The sequence below is a fragment of the Phoca vitulina genome, unplaced genomic scaffold (assembly GCF_004348235.1).
Source record: "Phoca vitulina isolate PV1807 unplaced genomic scaffold, GSC_HSeal_1.0 scaffold26, whole genome shotgun sequence".
Taxonomy (NCBI): domain Eukaryota; kingdom Metazoa; phylum Chordata; class Mammalia; order Carnivora; family Phocidae; genus Phoca; species Phoca vitulina.
This window is the reverse complement of record NW_022589729.1, coordinates 17,643,188-17,666,725: the sequence shown is the minus strand read 5'-3', so window position 1 is coordinate 17,666,725 and position 23,538 is coordinate 17,643,188. Positions and strand designations below refer to the sequence as shown.

The 23,538-nt window shown below is 33.1% G+C and overlaps 1 protein-coding gene across 7 annotated transcripts in view; it reads left to right on the top strand.

Moving 5' to 3' along the window:
* KCNT2 (potassium sodium-activated channel subfamily T member 2) overlaps positions 1-23,538 on the top strand; it is a 377,236-nt gene that overhangs the window by 213,091 nt on the left and 140,607 nt on the right. For all 7 annotated transcript variants that reach the window (XM_032422169.1, XM_032422163.1, XM_032422167.1 and 4 more), the window contains one exon: positions 1,543-1,651. In XM_032422169.1, the coding sequence (XP_032278060.1) occupies positions 1,543-1,651 (109 nt within the window). The remainder of the gene's footprint in view (positions 1-1,542; positions 1,652-23,538) is intronic.

The window sequence follows — 23,538 nt, the reverse complement described above, 5'->3', positions numbered from 1 at the left end:
CATGAAATTAACAAATAGGTAACATTTTTCTGGCACTGGATATACTGAATAATTTTGCAATGTATTCTGAATATTATATTATGTTGTGGAGCCTTGGTGTCTGTCTCCTATATTCCTCTGAAGAGTGTTGATATTCTTGTTTCAGCAAGCAGTTAATTTGGTTCACTTGAATGCAAACTCTATCATCCTTCTAGTGGGCAGTGATTCAAATCTCAGTTGATATTGCTCTTATTCTGTCCCATGCATGTGTGGTTTAGAGGTTAGCCGATGTATAAATTTATACACAGAATTTGTGACTTCTTTCTCTGCTTCTCCCTTTTCTGGGATTTCCCACTCATCCAGAATAATGTTTAACCAAATACCTGGGCACCTAATGGCCCAGCCAAGTTGACACATAAAATTAACTGTCACACTGTATCAGGTTCATCATCATGTTTTGAATGTTTGCCTGGAAGACAAAGCGGACATTGTCCGCTTATCTACTTAAGGAATTCTGAGTTACACTTCATCAACTTTCATGCAATTTAGAATTGCCAACCACTGACAACAGCTTCTTTCTGCACTTCTGTAAACAATCCCTCATATCTACTTGTATTTTTAATTATCCTTTTCTTTCCCTAACAACATTGTCAAATAGAACTTTCTGTGATGATGCAGATGCTCATATCTGCACTGTTCCATATAACTTTGAATTAGCCACAGACGGCTTTGAACACTGGAAATGTGACTAGTGTGATAGGGAAATGGAATTAACTTTAGTTAATTTAAATTTAGACAGCCACGTGTGGCTAATGACTACTATATGGACAGTGTATCCTCGAACATGATTTTGTTTCCTTTTTCAAAATGTATTGGCTAACTGACATATTTCTCTGATAATTTGCTTTGATCTACTTAGTTAATTAAATAATAATTTATGGGGTCATACGATATGTAATGTTAAGCATGCTTTTTATTCCTTTTCTCAGTCTCAGAAACTTTTTTTTAAACTGTTTTGTTTTTTTTGTTTTTTTTTTAGTATCTGAAAGTTACTGATCTTTTCCAACACACACCCATAGAGTCAAAAATCCTTTTACTTTTACTATTATACAAAAAAATTTAAAATGGTATGTTCTCTACATGCATGGTCACTGTAGTCATTCCCTTTTTGCCAATCTTCCTAAACATGTTAAAATTGTTATAAATTCATATTATTTTCCATGGAAACTGTTATTACAAACTATTAGTTGTGCTGTATTTCTGAAGCCTCTGCCCCTCAATTTTTTTCTAAGAAGATTACTTTTAAGCTTGTCAAGAAACTTTCCTCCTAATCGCTGCTAATTTTGTAAGTGCTGGGAATTAGCATTGATTGAACTAGGTATTGTTATTCTCCTTTATAGAAATAATAAGAATCTTTAAAAATAAGTCCTTACAATTCATTATTTTTTATGTTGAATTTTAAACTGTGGATGTGACCATTTAACACACCAATTGAAGATTTTTACTTTATATGTTACAAATTTTTCAATTTATTTCATGATCTTTTGATATTTATCATTTCAGGACCACCAAACAATTTTGAGAGCATGGGCTGTAAAAGATTTTGCTCCAAATTGCCCTTTGTATGTCCAGATATTAAAGCCTGAAAATAAATTCCATATCAAATTTGCTGGTAAGTTTAGTCTCAACTGAGATACTTCGAATTTCCTCAAACTGTGATAGTAAAAGTTATGTCTCTGAAATTAGTGGCAACTTAATATATTCATGATTGCATAGAATAGAAGGATTTCTTTTTTATCATCGACTTGTTATGAGAGAATTTATTCACTTTAAAAAGTGGCAAGGTAATGTTTGGGGAGTGAATTTGTACTTTTTTATATAATTTGGTGATTTAAGCAACTGAATTTACTGGATACTTTGGTAAGACTATAAATAGATTAGCACTTATAGTTTTATGCATAATATAAACACAGGTTTTGAATGCTGCAGCTATTAATTTACACTTACGTTTACACATAGATAGTGCTTTGTTATGGATTACTTAATATATATGTAAGCTTACATATGCATTAGAGTAATATTAAAATATATTCAAATGTATTAAAATAGATTTATTTGGAGATCAGATAGATTTTGAAAACATTTCAAGAAAAACATACAAGTGAGTTTTTCATAGAGACACCACTTTTAAAGTAATTTCATATGAGATTATACTTTAAACTGGAAAATGAACAGTAAGATGATAGTTTATTTTTTTCTTAAATGTTTCTGTAGGAACTAATTTTGATCCAGGCAGTAATTTATGTACATTTAAAAAAAAAAAATAACATCCTTGTTTTTTTTAACATTTCACCTTAATAATTTAAAGCTGCAAACATCATTAAAATGTAAATCATTTTAACAAAGTGGTAGCAAAATGTACTTTCTTCATCTGTGTTTACAAATCTTAAAATGCTTACCTATTTGTATATGATATTTAATTGAAAAATTATAAACACTAAGAAATTTCTAAATAATATCAAGAAAACCACGAAATTATTGCAATTCAGTTTGCTGTTTTTTATCTTTTACTCTTGCTTCTAATGGCATCAGTTTTCTCTAAAAATGTATAGCAAACTAATTAATGACTCTTAACCGTGGCTGCATTTTAGTATCTGTTTGGAAGTTTGTTTTAAGTACTGCTACTGATTTAAATGGTTTGTGATGATGGTGTTATGTTTTGTTTTTTTTTTTAACCTGTTCCTTAAACTGAAAATTAAAAATAAGAGCACCTCCTTTGTAAATGGCTTTGTGAAATTTAATGGAAAATACATGTAAATTCTCCGTCTGCTACCTGTTACATATGTAATTAGCATTCAAGAAATGCCAGTTGTTTATCTAAAAGACCTTTGCAACTAAGCTGCCTTGTTTTTATTATTATTTAGTAAAAGGAATATTTTTGTAAAATTTTTATCGTACCTGATAATGACTTATTATGATATAATTTTTAGGAAGGCAGTAATGACATAAGTCCTAAAGATGTGAATTTAAATTTGAGTACCACCACTTAAGATTTGGATAGCCAAATTAGTATTCTGAGCCCTATTTTTCTCTTCTGTTACTTTATATATCATACGTATGATGTCTCTCTTTCATTGGTTAAGATTAGCAGTAAGGGTTAAATAATATCTGAAACATATTAGGTGCTCAATAAATGGATATCATATGTGGATCCTAAAACAATATGTAGTTTGGGAAAACAATTTATAATTTTGAATGTGTTATAACTAAAATTCAGAATAGACTTTAGTTCTTTCCTCTTCTTAACAGGCCCTAGATAGGTTTACAACAGATAGATCAAACTCACTGAAATAGTCCACCTTTACAAATAAAAAATTACAAAGACTATTTGCATTGATTCTCTTTCATATTCTTATCTCGCCATTATTTTGATAAGCCCATTGAAATGAATGGGATAGTTAAAAGTTCTATCCTGATAGTTTATCACAATATTTCTTATTTATGGCACCTGCTGAAATTCCTTTTAATGATGTCTGTATTCTTTTAGGCTGAGATTACAACATCTCAGAGGAACTCTTCTTTTATATTATAAAAAGATAAAAGCATCCTAGTTTCATTAAAATGTCATAAAACAGTTTGGGGTGATGTATGAGACTCTTAAACCAATATAATAAATTTCACATCTCAGCATGAGGTTAAAAGATTACAGACTTTACCTTTCAAAAGACAGTGTACCAAGCTGACACTTAGTTTGTATGGTAGACTGTTAAAATAATGGTCTTCAGTGAACCATGTTCCCTGTGTCTGTCCAGTGTTGATGGGATCTTGCGGCTTATTCCATGAAGAGGTGAAATGTAGTTCTCTACCACTTGAATACAGGCTGGTCTTGTGACTGTGACCAGAATGTGACAGAAGCTACATTGTATGACTTCAGAGGCTAAGTCTTAAAAGTTTGTGCTCCTGCTTTCCCTTCACCGGAAAACTACCCAGAGAACTGCATGTAAAGCTTCCGAATTTAACCTCCCTAAGGATTAAAAATCGCATGGAAAGTGACGCTAATCCATCCCAGGCCCTCCACCTCTCTAGCTCCTGACTTACCCACAGTCAACCCAAAGAGTCATACTGATGTGCAGAATTTTGAGAAATTAAGTATTGGTTGCTTAAAGTTATTGAATTTTGTAGTTATTTGTTATTTGGCAATAGATAACTAATATCATTTGTAATAAAATAATAATTGCTTTAATCTTAAACCAATATTCATTTGATAATATTCATTATATTTTTGTCTTCTCATTTTCATGAGTGTTAAATAGCACAATTCCAATTATACAGGATATAAAATGAGATAATTTTATTTCTGTTTATTTAAATAGCCTCTTCAATACACCCTAAATTGTGGAACTACTACCATGACTATAATTTATGTATTTTTTAAAACTAAATCCATGCTTTTAAAAGATGAAAAGAAGAAACTTTCAAAATTTTTTATGAATATATAAAATATTAAAAAGTAAAAACAATATAGTGACCTAGCAACTATTACTTTATGCACATCTACCAGTCATATCATATATGGATCCTTTTCTTCTGAACAAAATCACTACATTCATTAAACTATTGAATTGTTACAATATCATTTGAATGAATTATTATATTATTATAATTAAAATAATCTACACTTTGATGAGAGTTATAAGAGAAAAGACTATAGGGGAATGATTTCAGCAGCAGAAAAGATATGTTCTTACTCATTTCATCACGAGAGGGAAGTAAAAATAGTAAGTCTGGAGATAGAAAATGTCTTTGGTAGAATAATAGCTATAATACAGAATTTCTGAATATAAACCACTACAAATTTTAATGTGATTCAATAACATAAAAATATACTTCATAGATAACTTGATTATTTTAATTACCACAAATTTCCTAAGAAGAAAATAAACTCAAAATGGCTCATAGAAAAATTTGCTTTCAGCAATTTTCCTTTTTATGATAAATTAAAGTCGAAGTAAAGAGATCGATACTGCAAATCCTGGAATGAGACCATCCTCAGTCAAATTTCCATTCTACTATATAGTAACTACATGACCTCAGGCTTCTTAATTTCTCTCAGCTTGAGTTCTTTGAAATATAAAGTGTGATTAATAAGAGAAACTATCTCATAGGTTTATTATAATTTAAAAAATACTCAAAAGAACATCAGTCACTCGTAATTGGTACCTATCAAATTGATGATTATCATGAATCTTGAGTACCTATTTTTCATCCTCCTCACAATTCTATATTATCTTTATTCCCAGGAAAAGTGACTGGGGATTGCTCATGATGTTTTACAGCTTATTATAGGCATTCAAAAAGAACATAGTTCTCAGCTTGTACATATTTTCCGAAGAGTAGAAAAAGATCTCTTCCCAACTCATTTTATGCGGCTGACCTAGCCATGATACAAAACTTATTGAGGATAGCATGAGAAATGATTAGAGACCAATTTAATTGATTAACATAGTTGAAAAATTATATAAAATATATTAGCAAAACTATCAAAGTAATGTATTTAAAAAATAATATATCATCACCAAGTTGAAATTATTCCAGAAATAGATCATCATGTCAAAGGAGAAAATAGTATTTCAATGGATACAAAAGAAACTTTTGAGAGAGAATTCAGTATCCATTTACAATTTGAAAAAAAGAAAAAGAAAGAAAGAAAAAGTGTTAGACAGTTACGAGGAAAACATTCCTTAGCCTAAGGAAAATTATCTACACAATAACCTAGAAGAAAAAATAATGACCACATATTGAAAGTCTGCCTTTAAGATTAGGCACAAACAGGGATGCTTACCAAACCACTTTTACTCAGCATTTTCCTGGAAATCCTAAGGAGTGCAGTGAGACTACAAAAATAAATAAAAGGAGTAAGCACTGGAAAGGGAGATATAAAATTGCCATATTATTTAAATAAGATTTTCTACCTATTCCTTACATACTTTTTCCTTAGGGGACCTCATTCATTTCTATGATTTCCAAAATTACATCTCTCCCTCAGTATTCACTATGAGCTTCAGTGTTGTATCTCTAACTGTGTAGTCAATATCTATTAGGTTTCTAACAGCTGTCTCAAAATTAAGATATCTAGAAATATTTACTGATTTTCCCTGACTTAAAATCTGTTTCTGTCCCATTCTTCTCAACACCATCTACTTAGAACTCAAGCCAAAATCCATGAATCATTCTTCAATCGTTTGCTTTCAATCCATCAAGTCCTACAGTTTAGACTCCCTGAGTATCCCAGGCTTACCCACTGACACAACCCTAGTTCATGCCATGATCATGGCTGTGTCAAAACACTCCCCTTTCCTTCTTTCCTGGGTATCCATGAGTTCTGCCTGTAGGCTTACTTCTAGTCTTCATGTTCCCCAGCACATTTGCAGTAGTGATAACCATTTGTGTGGTATAATAGGCTGCTACATCTTTGTGCCTCCAATGTCAGCCTGAACTCACTAGTTTCCTCTTTCCAGTATATTGATGCCAGCATTCTTTTACCACATCATTATTTTTAAAAGATTCTTTCTGGTGGGTTATTTTTTTGTCAACCTCTGTAGAACAAAAGTCAAATGGTACTATAGCTCTGGTTGTGTTAAATCTCTTTTCCAGTGAGAAATATTTTTTATCAATACACTTCTTTTTTAAGAAGTGGCAGTTGGTACTGAAACATAGGAAGAAGTAATGGCAGTGTTCCATAGCTATGACTAATACAAAAATGTGGTTTTGTAACATCTTATATTCTCTGGCAGCCTCTTGTGGGACTAGCAATTCTAGTAAAGTCTCTCCAAGGTCATATATCTGATCAGAAATCACCTAGGAAAAAGGTTTCTACATTGTTGAGCCCTTCACAAATATTCTCCTCTTAGTGGAAAAAGCATGGTGAAAAAAAGCAAAACATTATAATATTTCAGCTTTCAGACATGTTTCTATAGACCAAATTTTAATCAGAATAAAACCAAACCCTTATCTCTTTCTCCACTCATTAAAAAAGAAACAAACCCAAAATAAAAGAAACATAAGGAAAAAATGTACTTTATTAGGAAAAGAACTCTTTTATTGAAAAGCCTTGAATGAACTTAAAGAATAAACTGAGCTCTCCAATTAGTTGAATCTAAAAGAAGTTTGCTATTTGTCTCCTCGTCAGATGAAAATACCCAGAAAATCAGTGGGAGATGAATCCCTGTTGTATGAATAAATCAATTGCTAAATTTAGGTTGCCACTTTATCTTCACCTCCCAGATAAAGGGTTGTATCATCTACGAGTGAATATTCAGTTGCCTTTCATTTGTCAATTAATTTTCTTTCAACATACTGGGTCCTTGAAAATTTTCTACCTCATTTTAACAGATGTAAGAAGACATAAAAATCATATTGGTAAATTTTCACCCACAGGTGGCAGAGAAGAATGTTAAAAATCATTTTATAAATAAATTTGTATGAGTAGAAAATGTAAAAGTCAGAATAAAGAATGTAAAAATCGATTTATAAATTGTGAATTTTCTATGAATTTTATTTTCCATGCTTTGGCTATGATATTTCATAAGTAACAGAATTTGAATTAAAGTTCATGAATGAAAGGAAGAATCATACCTCAATAGTAAAGTGTTGACTGAATGAAATTCTCTCTACTTCACAACTAAAACATGCCTAGAAGAATGATTCATTATACTAGAACAGTAGGAGTTCTGGGAATTAAAAAAAAAAAATTTTAAAGATTTCAATTGCAATACAAATTAAAAGTATAGATGAAAGTATTTTTAACAATATCATTGACAATATTGTATAAACGTATTTCTTATAGTAGGTAGTCGTGACTACCATTATAAAAACAATATTGTTTAAAATAAACACACGTGCATGTGTGCATATGCATGCACACACACAAATCTTGGAGAAATGATTTGACTAAGAAATGAAGGTCTTGTCTCAGTTTCTCACTATTACTTTTTTTGCTGAAACACAAGACATCCCAATGCTTCACTTTTTCCTACCCAGAAAAGACAGTGGAAAATATTTCCAAGTAATATAAATATTGGAAATTATGTTAGCTGTTTCTAAATAACATATGTATGTGCAATGCTTGACTTTCACCAAATGGTAAGGTGTGAGTTTTTCATGCTGAATAATTTCTTCCTTTCCCATATAACACCCACATAGATATCAGTTTAAATTTCATTCTTACAACCTACTTAAGAACATAATGCTTTGAATTCCTACATTTTCAAAAGATGAAAACCCCAACTTTGAAAATTCTCTGTTTTCAGATGAAAATATTCTCTTTGATGTTTGTGTTATTGCAGAGATCATCAGAAGCCACTTAACCTAAGGCCATGTTGAAGACCAGCACAATTTAGAGAGTCTTTAAATTTTTTCTTTCTTCACTATTTTTACTTTACAAAAAATCAAACACCCAGCTTAAAAATTATACAATGAAAACTTGTATTCCCTCCATTTACATTGAACAGTTAACAGTTCCCCACATTTGCTTAATCTTCTCTCCATACACACACACACACACACACACTGTTAACTTCAGCATGCTTTTCCAAAGAATGACATTCTACTATATACCCAGCATAATATTTTCACCCCTAAGAAGGTCAAATATTTTCATGGGTCTGGTTTGTATTTAAATGTTGGCAATTGTCCCCAAAATGTCTTTTATAATTGTATTTTTATAATTCAGTATTAAATCAATATTTTGGGGGCACTTGGGTTGCTCAGTCCGTTAAGTGTCTGCCTTCTGCTCAGGTCCTGACCTCAGGGTCCTGGGATGGATCCCCCAGTCAGGCTCCCTGCTCAATGGGGAGTCTGCTTTTCCCATTCCCTCTGCCCCTCCCCTTGCTTTGCTCTTTGATCTCACTCTCAGATAAATAAATAAATCTTTAAAAAAATTAAAAATTTAAAAAATCAATATTTCATTTTTAATTGCATTTGCTTTTTCATTTTTTATCGAAATAATTTAGATAGAAGATTAGTATAGACAGGACTGAGCATTCCCGTATACCCTTCACATCACACAGCTTCCCGGGATGTTAATTTCTTATATAACTATATCCGTTTAATCAAAACTAAAAAATTAACATTGGTGTGAATTGTTTTTTAAGTGAAATATTTTCTTGTCTTTCATTCCTCCTAACAAAAAAAAATCAGTAACTTATTTGCTTTACTTTTTTTGTAGCTTTTAAAATTTTAATATGTGGGTCTATTAAATAGCCAAACCAGCTTTCTTGTTTGTCCTCTTTGACACTTGATTAAATCGCCATTGAACATTAGGTATTTCAAGCCATTTTCTTGTGGACCACTTAAAATTGAATTAACTCAAAGCATCTTTATGTTTTTCCCCATTAATTTTCTTATAGTCTTGTATTTCTCCAAGACTCAATTTCATGGTTCTGAAAGCCAGAGTAGCATATTTCTTCTTCTGTCTTTGGAAAGTGCCAGGCATATTCTATTATATCCTAGATCTATGGTTTTCAGTCTCTAAGGTAGTTTCTTGATAACAATGATTTATAAAGAACAGGTTTATCTTCTTTCACTCTCATTTACTTATTCAAAACATTTTTATTGAGTCCTACTGTGAACAATTTGTTAGTCTAGGTACTAGTGGTATAATGATAAATCAGATGGACTAGCTGTTTGTTCCAATGGCAGATTTTCTCATTTTCTTTAAATCACCCTTTTTTTAACCAGTGAGCCAGTGTACTTTTACGTTCTGCCCAAGAATACCACTCTAATAGAGCCTGTTCTTCCCAGGTAGAGCTTCAGCTGTGACCTTATGATCCTCCTCCCCTACCCTTGCCACCCTCCATATATATCAAAACTCATGATTCCAATTATGTGCTAGTTTCATCAGATTTTGATTGATGAATTTAGTCAATCTGATAGACCTACTTAGGTAAAGTTTTCATGATTTAATATAATATATTTGTCCCTGGAGTAATTACTTTTGTATTGAAAAGTCTCTTAAAATATGATTTTTAACCCTAGAAGAATGAGATCCTAATACGAGGATATTATAATATCCTAATGCTATAATATTATCATGGGATGTTTGTCTAACATTGCCTCAAAACAGACTGCATGAGAACATACTGTGCACACACAAATATGTGAGAGAGACTGTGAATTAGGCTTTACTAATGAATTGGAATGTTGCTGGAGAAGTAGTGAGTGACTGATGACAGTTATAGGTAAAGGGATAACATTTTAACTAGATAATAAAATAACTCCAGGGGATACGTGGAGTACAGTGGAGAGAACACAAAGAGCTTCACAGGAGTAATTATTTAGTAAGCTATTAGGATGTTCAGGTGAGAGAGACTGAGGGATTGAACCAGAGTGGTGATGATGGATGTGGACAGTGAGAACAGATTCATCAATCATTTCAGATATATTCTGTAGACCTAATAATCAATTGACTGTGGGAACCAAAGAAAGTGAGAAACCATTTTATTTTTGCCACCTTAATCTCTTTTTTGTATATCCTCCCATTTAACATAATTTGTATTATAGCAGTTTACTAATTGATTTGTAGTTGCTTAGATGTTCATTTAATTCTAGAACAGAAACTTTTTTTTTTTCCCAAAGGTTTTGTTTTTGAGTAATCTCTACACCCAACATGGGGCTTGAACTTACAGCCTCAAGATCAAGAGTCACATGCTCCACTGACTGAGCCAGCCAGGTGCCCCTAGGATATGAGTTTCTTAAATGCTTTATATCTTGGGTGACAAGCACAGTGCTCGACTCATAGTATTTTATTACTACAAGTATACAGGCTATAGTATAAAATTTAAAAACTTAAAAGATCCAGTAACAGTGTTCAAAAGTAATACTATAACTCAGTAAAATAAAAATATACAACAATCTATGAAATAGTGAAAAGGGAAAAAAATCTACAGTTTTTCCGCCTGTGTAGGGAAAACCCAGTTCTATCCTACTGTGTTTCTCCCTTGTCTGTCTCCTTCACTAGTCACATAGTCACTAACATCTATTTACACAATTACATGAAGGTTTCATGAGGAAATAATATGAACTACACACAACATTTAAGTAAAAGGGCATTTATTGCAGTTTTACTTATTATAAGAATAAATGTAGAAAGAAGGAAAATGTCTAGCCATATAAGAATAGATATATGAGATACATAGATGTGGTGTGTGTATGTATTATCCAACCAAAGTCCTTATTAGAAATTATATTAAAATGAAGGTCAATACAAATGGAATAAGTAAGATATGGAATTCCTTAAAGTAGGGTAACAATTTTATTAATATAATACATGTATAATGAATTATATTTCATTTTTTTTAGAAGCATAATACTAGCTGGAAGGTGATTTTGCTGATAATGGTTGTTTTTAAATGTATTTATAGATTGTACATTTTTACATTTTTTCCCCTCAAGGTCCAAATTATCAAGTGTAATTAATACCATGAAAACATTTGTGAATGGTGATATCTAAGCAGGGAACGTGTTATTCACTTAATTATGACTAGGGGTTATGTTTGTATAGACTATAATAATTTGCTTATATGAACTGAAATCATTAGATTGGTAAAAGATAATTTGTATGGGTTTATGAAATTGTACAGTTAGCGTATTGTTATATTTTATAACCCATGACAAATGCCATTTAATATCCTAATATAACAATAACTTTCATTGGTGCCAAGTTCTCATTTAAGCTATCGGCTATTCTGTATTCCTATATTCATAGACTAAAACTAATGATCAGTCAGTAGCTACTTGAATGTTAACTTCCTTCTTGAATGTTAACTCAGCTTGCAATGAAGAATGAAAAATAAGGCAAATTTAAAAAGTGATAGCTATTTTTAAAAATCACCAAGGTGAATGCAATGAGCTGAGCTAAGTTATTTCCAACAAATTTTGGAAGTGTATGTGTTTGAAAATAAGGAAAAGAAATCTGTAATATGTTGAAATTGTAAATGAGTAATTTTGATGCAATCAATTCCTCCTTGGATTGTGTGTATTCAGCATTCTTTGTTTTTCAGCTTACTATGACTCAGTTTTGTCCAGGACTAAAATAAATAAATAAGTAAATACCCAATATCATAAAAGAGGTTTTCTTGAACTTGTGTGATAAGCTTTAGATGATTACGTAGTGTAATTTCTAGGTTAAATAGTATGTGTACTTTTCTGATTTTAATACACAATGCCAATTTGCTCTTCAGAAATGTATAATTTACTTTTGCAAAAGTGAGCACTATTCCTTTAACTCTTGCCCCTTGGGCAAATGAAAAATAATATTAAGAACTTATTATTATTATTATAGTCATACTACTAGTAGCAGTCAACATTTATATAGTCCTTATTTTGTGCAAGGACTACTTTTTTTTTTTTTTTTAGAGAGAGACGGAAAGAATCTTAAGCAGGCTCCAGGCCCAGTATCACGACCCTGAGATCACGACCTGAGCCAAAATCAAGAGTTGGACACTTAACTGACTGAGCCCCTCAGGTGCCTTGGACTACTGTTCTAAAGCACTTTTTGTAGATTAACTCAATTAATTTTTGTTACAACCTTATAAAGTAATGTATTAGTTATCTATTGCTGTGTAACAACCCCAAAGCTTTGTGGTGTAAACCACAAATATTTATTATCTCACAGTTTCTGTGCGTCAGGAATTTGAGAGAGTAATAATCAGGATATTTATGATGTTGCAGTGAAGATGTCAGTTGGGACTACAGTTACCTGAGGGCTTGACTTGGGTTGGAAGATCTGCTTCCGTTGTGGTTCACTCTTTACTCACATGGTTGGCAAGGTAATGCTGACTGTTCCAGAGGCCTCAGTTCTTTACCTCTTGAACTTTTCCTTAGGGCTACTTGAGTGTCCTTATGATGTGTCAGCTGGCTTCCCCCAGAAAACATTGACCTAAAAGAGAGCAAGGCAGAAACCACAATGTCTTTTGTGACATAGCCCTGGCTGTCCCTCTCTGTAACTTTCATAATATCCTATTGGTTACACAGATCAGCCCTATTCTGTGAATACCAGGATATGAGAACCATTAGTTCTTCAGGAGGCTTGCTACCATAGAGAGATTTTATTGGTATGGTTGACTCTTGACCAACATGCATTTGAACTGCAGGAGTTCACTTACATGTGCATTTTTCCCCAATAAATATAGTACAGTACTGTAATTGTATTTTCCTTATCATTTTCTTAATAACATTTTCTTTTCTCTAGCTTACTTTGTTGTAAGAATACAGTATATAATACAGATAATATATAATATATGTGTTAATCCACTGTTTGTGCTATTGGCAAGGCTTCCAGTGATTGGTAGTTAAGTTTTAGGGCAGTCTAATGTTCTTTGTGCATTTGCCATCTGTACATACGGTTGGCTCCCCTAACCCCTGTGTTGTTCAAGGTATTCTCATTTTGCAGATGAGGAAACGGAGACACAAAGATATTAAGTGAAATGTTGATGATGCCATACTAAGTGGTGGAACCAGGCCTTTAATCCATGTTCTCTGTCTCCAAAATGTGTGCTGTTAAAAGATACGTGCTATTGTCGCTAATAGTTCATTTTAATTTTCAGTTTTTGATTACTAACAGAGTTGTACATTTTCATGTATCTATTGCCCATTTAACTTGTGTGTTCCTTCATATATAAAATACATCCTTGCACTCTTATTTTCTACAGAGATGACTATTTTTCTCTTAGTGAATTATAGAGGTTTTTCATATTCTAAAATTATGAACATTTTGACATTTTAAAAATTGCATTTTTTTTCAGTTTGCAAGTTGTCTTTGGATTGCATTTATGGTGCTTTTAACTAACGAAAGTTTTATCTCTTTTTCTTGTACTTTTATGCTTTTTGCCTCTAGATTGTCCATGGATTCATCTTTTAATGCTTCAAATCAGTTTACTTTTCCGAAAGTTACTTTCTTTAAGACAGAATTTGTAAGGGAATTATCCCTTAAGGTCAAAAAGAGTGTGTGAATAGTGAATGACTGAAATGCCCAACTTACTTTATTTCTTGGAATCTATTGATATGAATATTATGTTGAAGAATTGTGGGGGCTGTTTGGTGGAAAGTTGGTGATATTGAGGAAGAACATCCAAGTAGGCAAGGACTCAGTTAGACATAACATTTGGCTCAATTACCCATTAAATCAAACTCCCTTTGCATTGAGGAATTCCTTTTAAGTTACATATGTCTCCTGGTAAAACTGAAATTTCAGTCTTCTTTAGTACTTTACTTTTACTTCGTTCAGATTGTTAGATGAGCATCTAGTTGACAATAGCATCTATCTATCATCTATCATCTATCTATCATCTATTATCTATCTATCTGTCATCTATCTATATCTATCTATCATCTATCTATCTATCATCTATCATCTATCATCTATCTATATCTATCATCTATCTATCTATCTATCATCATCTATCATCATCATCATCTATCATCATCTATCTATCATCTATCATGTGTCATTGGTAAGAACATTTTGAAAGGAAAGGGAAAGATTTGGTTATTATGGGAGACTGTCAAAAGGCAAGCAGTTGCTAATAAGTGTATACTAAATGTGTAATGTAAGTGATGAGGTGAGAGTTTCCTTTGCAATTTTGTCCAGAATAATGACACTACCAAAAAACAGCTGTCACAGATTACACATGACAACTATAAATATGACTATGGGCTATCATTCGTCTGGGAGGATCAGGTAAATTGTAGCATCTCCCCTGATTGGTAAGGGAAAGGTGTGCACTCATATAAGCTCATATTTCCACTTATTCTTTATTTTTATAAAACAAAAATATTTACTTGGTATGAGACCCTATAGTTTACTGTATGCTGCCCTGTGTTATTTCAATCTGAAGTTTATATTTCTATAAGACAGATGTAAATAATTATATGTATTTGTCTAATATGATGCTAAGTACAGTTGCCTAAAGACCACATGCTTAAAGACATGGGATTCAGACTCATATCTTGTGACTCCAAATCTAATGATCATTTAAATCAAGCACAGGACAACATTTCCAACATTTTCCTATTTATCATGCATTTTTACAGGTGCTAAGATATTGTATTTTAAACTTCATAGAATGCTTGATTCAGAAGATCCATTTTCCAGTTTAATTGACAAGAATTCCCTGAGATTTAGAGTGAAAGAAATATGTAATGGAGTATATACCTGGACCTTGACATCATCCTAAATACTTCCAGTCTTATTTATACTCTTCAAACCTCACAATATCCAAACTCAATCTTCCTTGTTTCTATTTTTCTTATCAACCCTCCATTACCACCTAAACATGCTCCTTCTGCCTCATGAAGACTTTTAATGCAGTACTATTCAAAGTGTTGTTCAAAGACCAGTTTCAGTCTACAGACCTTTGCTAGGCTACAAGATAAGTATAGCAATTGAGAGTAAGCATTTAGCAACTTTGATAGCAATTTAACATCACCGTGACATCCAAGTGCATAATCAGTGTGTTGTCTCTTTAGAAAGTGAGTAGACTCATATCAAAATCATAGGTGAGTCATGCATGGTGTAAATTCTATACCAGTCATGCACAATAGAACAACGTATGTGTCTGCAATGGGTTGGAAATTAAGAAAAAGAAAAAAAATATCGATTCTTCATCACAAACAGCTGATGAGCATTGCTCTAAAGCATCATCAGTGTGGCTTCTCCCTGGGCCTTACCTTCTTTTCTTCTCCTGCCCTCTTTAAACAACCTGAACTCTATGGGCTGTAATTTCAACCAAACTCATATTACTATACTAATTTCCTTTGTTTTTAATTTTTTACGGCTCCAGATTGGAAAGAAACATACACACAAACAAAATCCTACATAGATAGATGATCCTCTTTTTCTGCTCCTTGGCTGAGCACTGCTGGAAAAAAAAAAATCACCTAGTGGGTCAGATTCATATCACCACAAACTCACTTGGGCAGCTTAGAGGCCCTTAACAATGTGGAATATTTTCTTATCAAAATACTCTCCACTCTTGCAGTTACAATTTCAAACTTTATCTCATTTTTCCTAATTCTCTGAAGCCAATAAATGAAAATTTCCTCAAATTTTTGACTACCATATTTTCCAAATGTTGCTTCGTTTTCACTTACCACTTCCTGCTTTCCTTCTATTATAATACAATTTCCTTCTCATCTCTATGCTGGATCCCAATGCCTCATGCTCTGTCAGCAACTTTGTAATATTTTCTCTCCTTAATCTTTAGACCTTTTTTTTGTTGTTAATTTCCATAAAAATTTCAATATCCTTCTACCTCTCTGATTTTATTTTTAAGAAAATTACTTCTGTCCACTTTCTTCACCATTCAAATAATTTAATCTTAATTATCCTTAAAATCTTAGTTTAAACATCACCTCCTTGGAGATGCTTTTTTTGATTTGCTCCAGGGCAGGAAAGATAGATATCCTTTTGTATTTGCTTATAGCACCTGCATTTAATTTTTTTTCTAACATTTATCATAGTATAACAGTATATTTGCTACTAATGAATCTAGAGATCTTTCCAAATACCTTTGAATCAGTGACTCAAATCATTTTAGTCTAGCTGCAATTTTTGTGTGTGTGATTGCAAAGTAACGAAATTGATTTCAAGGTCAAGTTTGACTTCATTCCTTCCAAACTACCTTATTAAATGATGGGTGTTTGGGGAACACAGTGGTTGTATTTTTTCAGTCATCAGTTTAATTTAGTGGCTGTTTGAGTCATTTGTCCATCTGGTAGCAAGCAGTAACCCTTAAAGTGGGTTGAGAGGGGAAAACCACTAGAATATATCACTTATTTTAATGCGTTTGTTTAATCAATTTTAAAGTTGTATAATTTTTGTAGAGTTCTCTGTTGGTAGTTTGAATTTAAATTAATAATGGATTTAGGCAAGTTATTTTACCTCTGAACATCTGATTTGTTATCTGAAAATGGTTTAACACAATATACATCATAGAGCTTCTGTGAGGTTTAATAATATGTGTATATACACATACATATGAATCATTTAGCTTAAAAGCTAAAACATTGTTTGGTATTATTATTACTATTAAGATGATTCAATAATTGTATTCTTAGCTCTCATGATATCAATAACTATCATGAGCTAGTGAGGAGAGAATACTTTTGGTTAGAACCTAAAGAAATCAGAGTCCTGGGACAATAATTTTTCAAAAAATATTAAGTCTGCTGTTTTTCTGACATGTTTCAAAGAAAGAGAGGTTAATACAATTAAACTATTTTGCTCTGGAATACAGGAAACTTGATTCTCCTTCTGAGCATTTAATTAATATGATACATTAAAAAATTACAGCATTAAAATAATGCAAGGATTCAAGCAATTAGAAAATCAAGCAAGCTTTTTATACCTGGAATTATTGAGGTGCAATAAATCTGTTTTATAGGAAATTGCCAATGTCAAATGGAGCTGAATTCTATATATTTAATAAGCATTCTTATATTTAGATCCTATGAAACTAAATGACTTTTAAAGGTTTACTTAAACCTATTCTTAGACATTTCATGGTTGAATGGCTCACTATCCTAGAATTGGCAAAAGTCTCTGTTGTGTGATCATGCATGTGTGTGCATGCACATACACATGCAACACACACACACATTCACCATTTGGTTATTTTATTTGTTAAAGTGACAGGGTAAAAATAAAGCTGAATTGCTAGAGATTATCCATTCTCCTATTAAGAAAAAAAAAAGCAATTTTCATAGCAATCGACCTGCTCATGCTTATAAACAGTCTAATAAGCAAAGAATATGTGAGAGATTTTATAACACAGTTTGTTCAGTCTATGTAATAAACTTATCCCCATAAAATAAAAACAAAAAACATTCAATTTTTAAAATTTATCCTGTTTTGTGTTTCTGTTTAAAAGCTCTTTTCCAAAGGATATTTGATTTCTGTAAATCACAACCCTGCATTGGTTTAGTGCACTTTCCACTGTTGTTACTGCTTTCCAAAGACCTGTTACCTAGCAACTGCATGGAAGAAGCTTCTAGTATTTGAAATCATACAAGAGCTCAGAAAATACTGAGGCAGACTTTAAAAAAAGATTCTGACTTGTTAAAATGTAATTAACAATTTTATTTTCCATAAAGTAAAAGGGACTTGAAAACAGATTTGATTCATATGTATCTATAAACTTGTATCTTTAATTATAATCGCTCATCTTAAAAGCCTTTACATTAAAAATAATAAACGTAACAATAAAAAGAAACCAAGAATTCACATAATCCTACTATTTTAAAAGTCATAGTTTTTGAAAATTTGCCCACTCCTTGAGGTAGTTACTGTTAATAGTTTGATTCCTGCTCTTACATTTTTTTGTGCTTATTCAGACATACATGTGAGCATAGGAGCATACATGCAGAAGTCAGCATTTTTATAAAACTAGGATCATGTTTTAATTCCAGAACAATAAATTTATGTTATATTGTTTTGCTACTTATATTTTTTAAATGTATTATCAGCATTATTTCAAGATAGTTTATTGAAGTCTTTGTTTTTAATAAGCATGATGTGAAGATATATACTTGTTTAGAATTCTGATCAGCATTTCATACTCATTGTCTACTTTTCTTCTCAGAAAATCCTATGAGGCACATACTATTATTATTCACATTTTAAAAATAAGGCAAAATAGGCTCAGAGGGATCAATATTTGCCCATGGCTTGGCACACTCAGAGGTGACAACACTTGATCTCCAGTGCTCATGCTTTAACAGCAAGCCACAAACAAGAAGGATCTAAATCAAAACAAATACACAGAAACTTTAAAATGATAAGAAGAAGATATGAGATGCACATAATTTTGAAAGAGGAAATGCTTTCTTCAACAAGGGAGGGGAATTAGAAACCATAAAGAAAAAAATGGACCGATTTTATCATTGCTAAGGAGTTATCTCTGTCTGCATAATCAAAATTGAGCTTTTCCCATTATTTGGTCTCACCAACAAGAGGGGAAGAGTTTAGGGAAAGTGGTTTTGTCCACCAAAAAATAATACAGAAGCTGGACAGACCTAGTCAGGAGAGCATTTCTAACTAAAGGGATGCTGAAAAATGTAATTTCTACCTGGGCAGCCATGCACCCAGCTAAAATTTGGGGATGGGTGAGAGGAAATAAGAGCTTCTATTACTGAAAGGAAGAAGGAGAGAATGAAAAAGAATGATAGTAGTTTCAGCCACGGTTCAAATCCTTATCCACCTAAGTATTCATGTACAATATTTTCCCTATATATTGAGAGACTCATCCATTATTATGAAAAATATTCCACAGAGCTGTATCAATTATTGCATCCAACTTAAAGTCCAGGATATCTGAGTAATGCAAAGTCAGTTCTAGGTGTGGCTCCTCATGGTCTGGCCACACACACACTAATAAATTAGTTAGCTACCTCTACCCCCATCGCATATGAATATAAAATAGTAAAACACGATAATTGTAATGAAATATTGATGTTTGGAAACAGGAAGAAATGGAAACACACAGCAGTCATTGGTCCATAGCAATGATGAAATTCTGTCAGACATGAATGGCAGAGACCTCGTAATAAATTCCTTATTAGACACTCATTCTGCTCTTAGAGAATAACTCCTTCGTGTTTTCATGTCTATTCAGAGATATTCTTTATTCACTATTCTCTGTGGCCACAGAGAAAGTTCAAATTGGAGCAGATTTCTTTCATGCCTTTCCATGTGTCAGTAATTGTGCTCAAAGTTCTTCTCCAAGAACTTCTTTTTTTAAATAAAAAGGGTTGATTTTATTTGTAACACAAATGAGATAAAGATATTAGTTGTGCCCCACACTTTTAGCTTACTAGGCTTATATAGGTTTTTTTTTTTTTTGCACAAAGACACTTTTTTATTGTTATGTTAATCACCATACATTACATCATTAGTTTTTGATGCAGTGTTCCATGATTCATTGTTTGTGCATAACACCCAGTGCTCCATACAGAATGTGCCCTCTTTAATACCCATCACCAGGCTAACCCATCCTCCCACCCCCTCCCCTCTAGAACCCTCAGTTTGTTTTACAGAGTCCATCGTCTCTCATGGTTTGTCCCCCCCTCCGATTACCCCCCCTTCATTCTTCCCCTCCTGCTATCTTCTTCTTTTTTTTTCTTAACATATATTGCATTATTTGTTTCAGAGGTACAGATCTGTGATTCAACAGTCTTGCACAATTCACAGCGCTCACCATAGCACATACCCTCCCCAATGTCTATCACCCAGCCACCCCATCCCTCTCACCCCACCCCCCACTCCAGCAACCCTCAGTTTCTTTCCTGAGATTAAGAATTCCTCATATCAGTGAGGTAATATGATACATGTCTTTCTCTGATTGACTTATTTCGCTCAGCATAACACCCTCCAGTTCCATCCATGTCATTGCAAATGGCAAGATCTCATTCCTTTTGATGGCTGCATAATATTCCATTGTATATATATACCACCTCTTCTTTATCCATTCATCTGTCGATGGACATCTTGGCTCTTTCCACAGTTTGGCTATTGTGGACATTGCTGCTATAAACATCGGGATGCATGTACCCTTTCGGATCCCTACATTTGTATCTTTGGGGTAAATACCCAGTAGTGCAATTGCTGGGTCATATAGTAGCTCTATTTTCAACTTTTTGAGGAACCTCCATACTGTTTTCCAGAGTGGTTGCACCAGCTTGCATTCCCACCAACAGTGTAGGAGGGTTCCCCTATCTGCACATCCCTGCCAACATCTGTCGTTTCCTGATTTGTTAATTTTAGCCATTCTGACTGGTGTGAGGTGGTGTCCTATCATATCATTTGCAAAGAGTGAGAGTTTGACTTCTTCTTTGCTGATTTGGATGCCTTTTATTTCTTTTTGTTGTCTGATTGCTGTGGCTAGGACTTCTAATACTATGTTGAATAGCAGTGGTGATAGTGGACATCCCTGCTGCGTTCCTGACCTTAGGGGGAAAGCTCTCAGTTTTTCCCCATTGAGAATGATATTCGTTGTAGGTTTTTCATAGATGGCTTTTATGATATTGAGATATGTACCCTCTATGCCTGTACTCTGAAGAGTTTTGATCAAGAAAGGATGCTGTACTTTGTCAAATGCTTTTTCTGCATCTATTGAGGATGTGATCTATTCTGGAGAATGTTCCATGGGCACTAGAGAAGATTGTGTATTCCGTTGCTTTGGAATGGAATGTTCTGAATATGTCTATGAAGTCCATTTGGTCCAGTGTGTCATTTAAAGTCTTCATTTCCTTGTTGATCTTTTGCTTAGATGATCTGTCCAGTTCAGTGAGGGGGGTGTTAAAGTCCCCCACTATTATTGTATTGTTGTCGATGTGTTTCTTTGCTTTTGTTATTAATTGGCTTATATAATTGGCTGCTCCCATGTTAGGGGCATAGATATTTACCATTGTTAGATCTTCTTGTTGGATAGACCCTTTAAGTAGGATATAGTGTCCTTCCTCATCTCTTATTACAGTCTTTGGTTTAAAATCTAATTTGTCTGATATAAGGATTGCCAACCCCGCTTTCTTTGGGTGTCCATTAGCATGGTAAATAGTTTTCCACCCCCTCACTTTCAATCTGGGGGTGTCTTTGGGTCTAAAATGAGTCTCTTGCAGACAGCATATCGATGGGTCTTGTTTTTTAATCCAATCTGATAGCCTGTGTCTTTTGATTGGGGCATTTACCCCATTTACATTCAGGGTAACTATTGAAAGATAGGAATTTAGTGCCATTGTATTGCCTGCAAGGTGACTGTTACTGTATATTGTCTGTGTTCCTTTCTGGTCTATGTTGCTTTTAGGCTCTCTCTTTGCTTAGAGGACCCCTTTCAAGATTTCTTGTAGGGCTGGTTTCGTGTTTGCAAATTCCTTTAGTTTTTGTTTGTCCTGGAAGCTTTTTATCTCTCCTTCTATTTTCAATGACAGCCTAGCTGGATATAGTATTCTTGGCTGCATATTTTTCTCATTTGGTGCTCTGAATATATCATGCCAGTCCTTTCTGGCCTGCCAGGTCTCTGTGGATAGGTCTGTTGCCAATCTAATGTTTCTACCATTGTAGGTTACAGATCTCTTCTCCCGAGCTGCTTTAAGGATTTTCTCTTTGTCTCTGAGACTTGTAAGTTTTACTATTAGATATCAGGGTGTTGACTTATTTTTATTGATTTTGAGAGGGGTTCTCTGTGCCTCCTGGATTTTGATGCCTGTTTCCTTCCCCAAATTAAGGAAGTTCTCTGTTATAATTTTCTCCAATATACCTTCTGCCCCTCTCTCTCTTTCTTCTTCTTCTGGGATCCCAATTATTCTAACGTTGTTTTGTCTTATGGTATCGCTTATCTCTCGAATTCTGCCCTCATGATCCAGTAGTTGTTTATCTCTTTTTCTCAGCTTCTTTATTTTCCATCATTTGGTCTTCTATATCACTGATTCTCTCTTTTGCCTCATTTATCCTAGCAGTTGGCACCCCCATTTTTGATTGCACCTCATTAATAGCCTTTTTGATTTCAACTTGGTTAGATTTTAGTTCTTTTATTTCTCCAGGAAGGGTTTCTCTAATAACTTCCATGGTATTTTCAAGCCCAGCTAGTATCTTTAAAATCATCATTCTGAACTCTAGTTTCGACATCTTACTAATGTCCGTATTGAGTAGGTCCCTGGCAGTTGGTACTACCTCTTGTTCTTTTTGTTGAGGTGATTTTTTCTGTCTTGTCATTTTGTCCAGAGGAGAATAGATGAATGAGAGAACAAAATGCTAACAGGGTAACAATGTCCCCAGAAAATATACTCTAAACAAATCAGAGAAGACCTGAAGCCGGGGGAAAAGAAAGGGAAAGAAAGAAAAAAGAAAAAGAAAAGAAAAAGAAAAAGATAAAAACAAACAAAAACAGAACAAAACAACAAAAAAAACAGAATATGATCAAATATGTTCAGGACTGGTGCATAGATCAGTGCCACACACTAGATTTTGGGTGTATTTTGGTCTGTTAGAAGAAAGTGCCTCCCAAAATTTTAAAGAAAGAAAACTTATATATGTACAAAAATAAGGGTTGATATGATGAAGGGATGGAATATGACTGTAAAGATGAAAATTTTAAAAAATTTTATAAAAGGAATTGATAAGTTGTTTGAAAAGAGAAAGAAGTGGATTTTAAAAAAAATAAAAAGAAAAAAAAAGGAGAGAATGTGATCAGGCAGGAGAGTAGAACAAAGCCATACACTAGAGATTTAGGGTATATTTTGGTCTGTTAGAAGAAACTGTATCTCAAAATTTTAAAGAGAGAACAACTTATATATATATGCCAAAAATAAGGGTAACTACTATGAAGGGATAGAATATGACTCTAAAAATGAAAAATAAAAATATTTTTTAAAAAAGGGATTGATAAGATGTTGGTTGAAAAAGGGAAAAAGAAAAATTAAAAAAAAAAAGACAGTTAAAAAAAATTAACTTTGAAAGACTAAAGAATCATGGGAAAAAAGCCATGGATTCTATGTGCAGTATTCCCC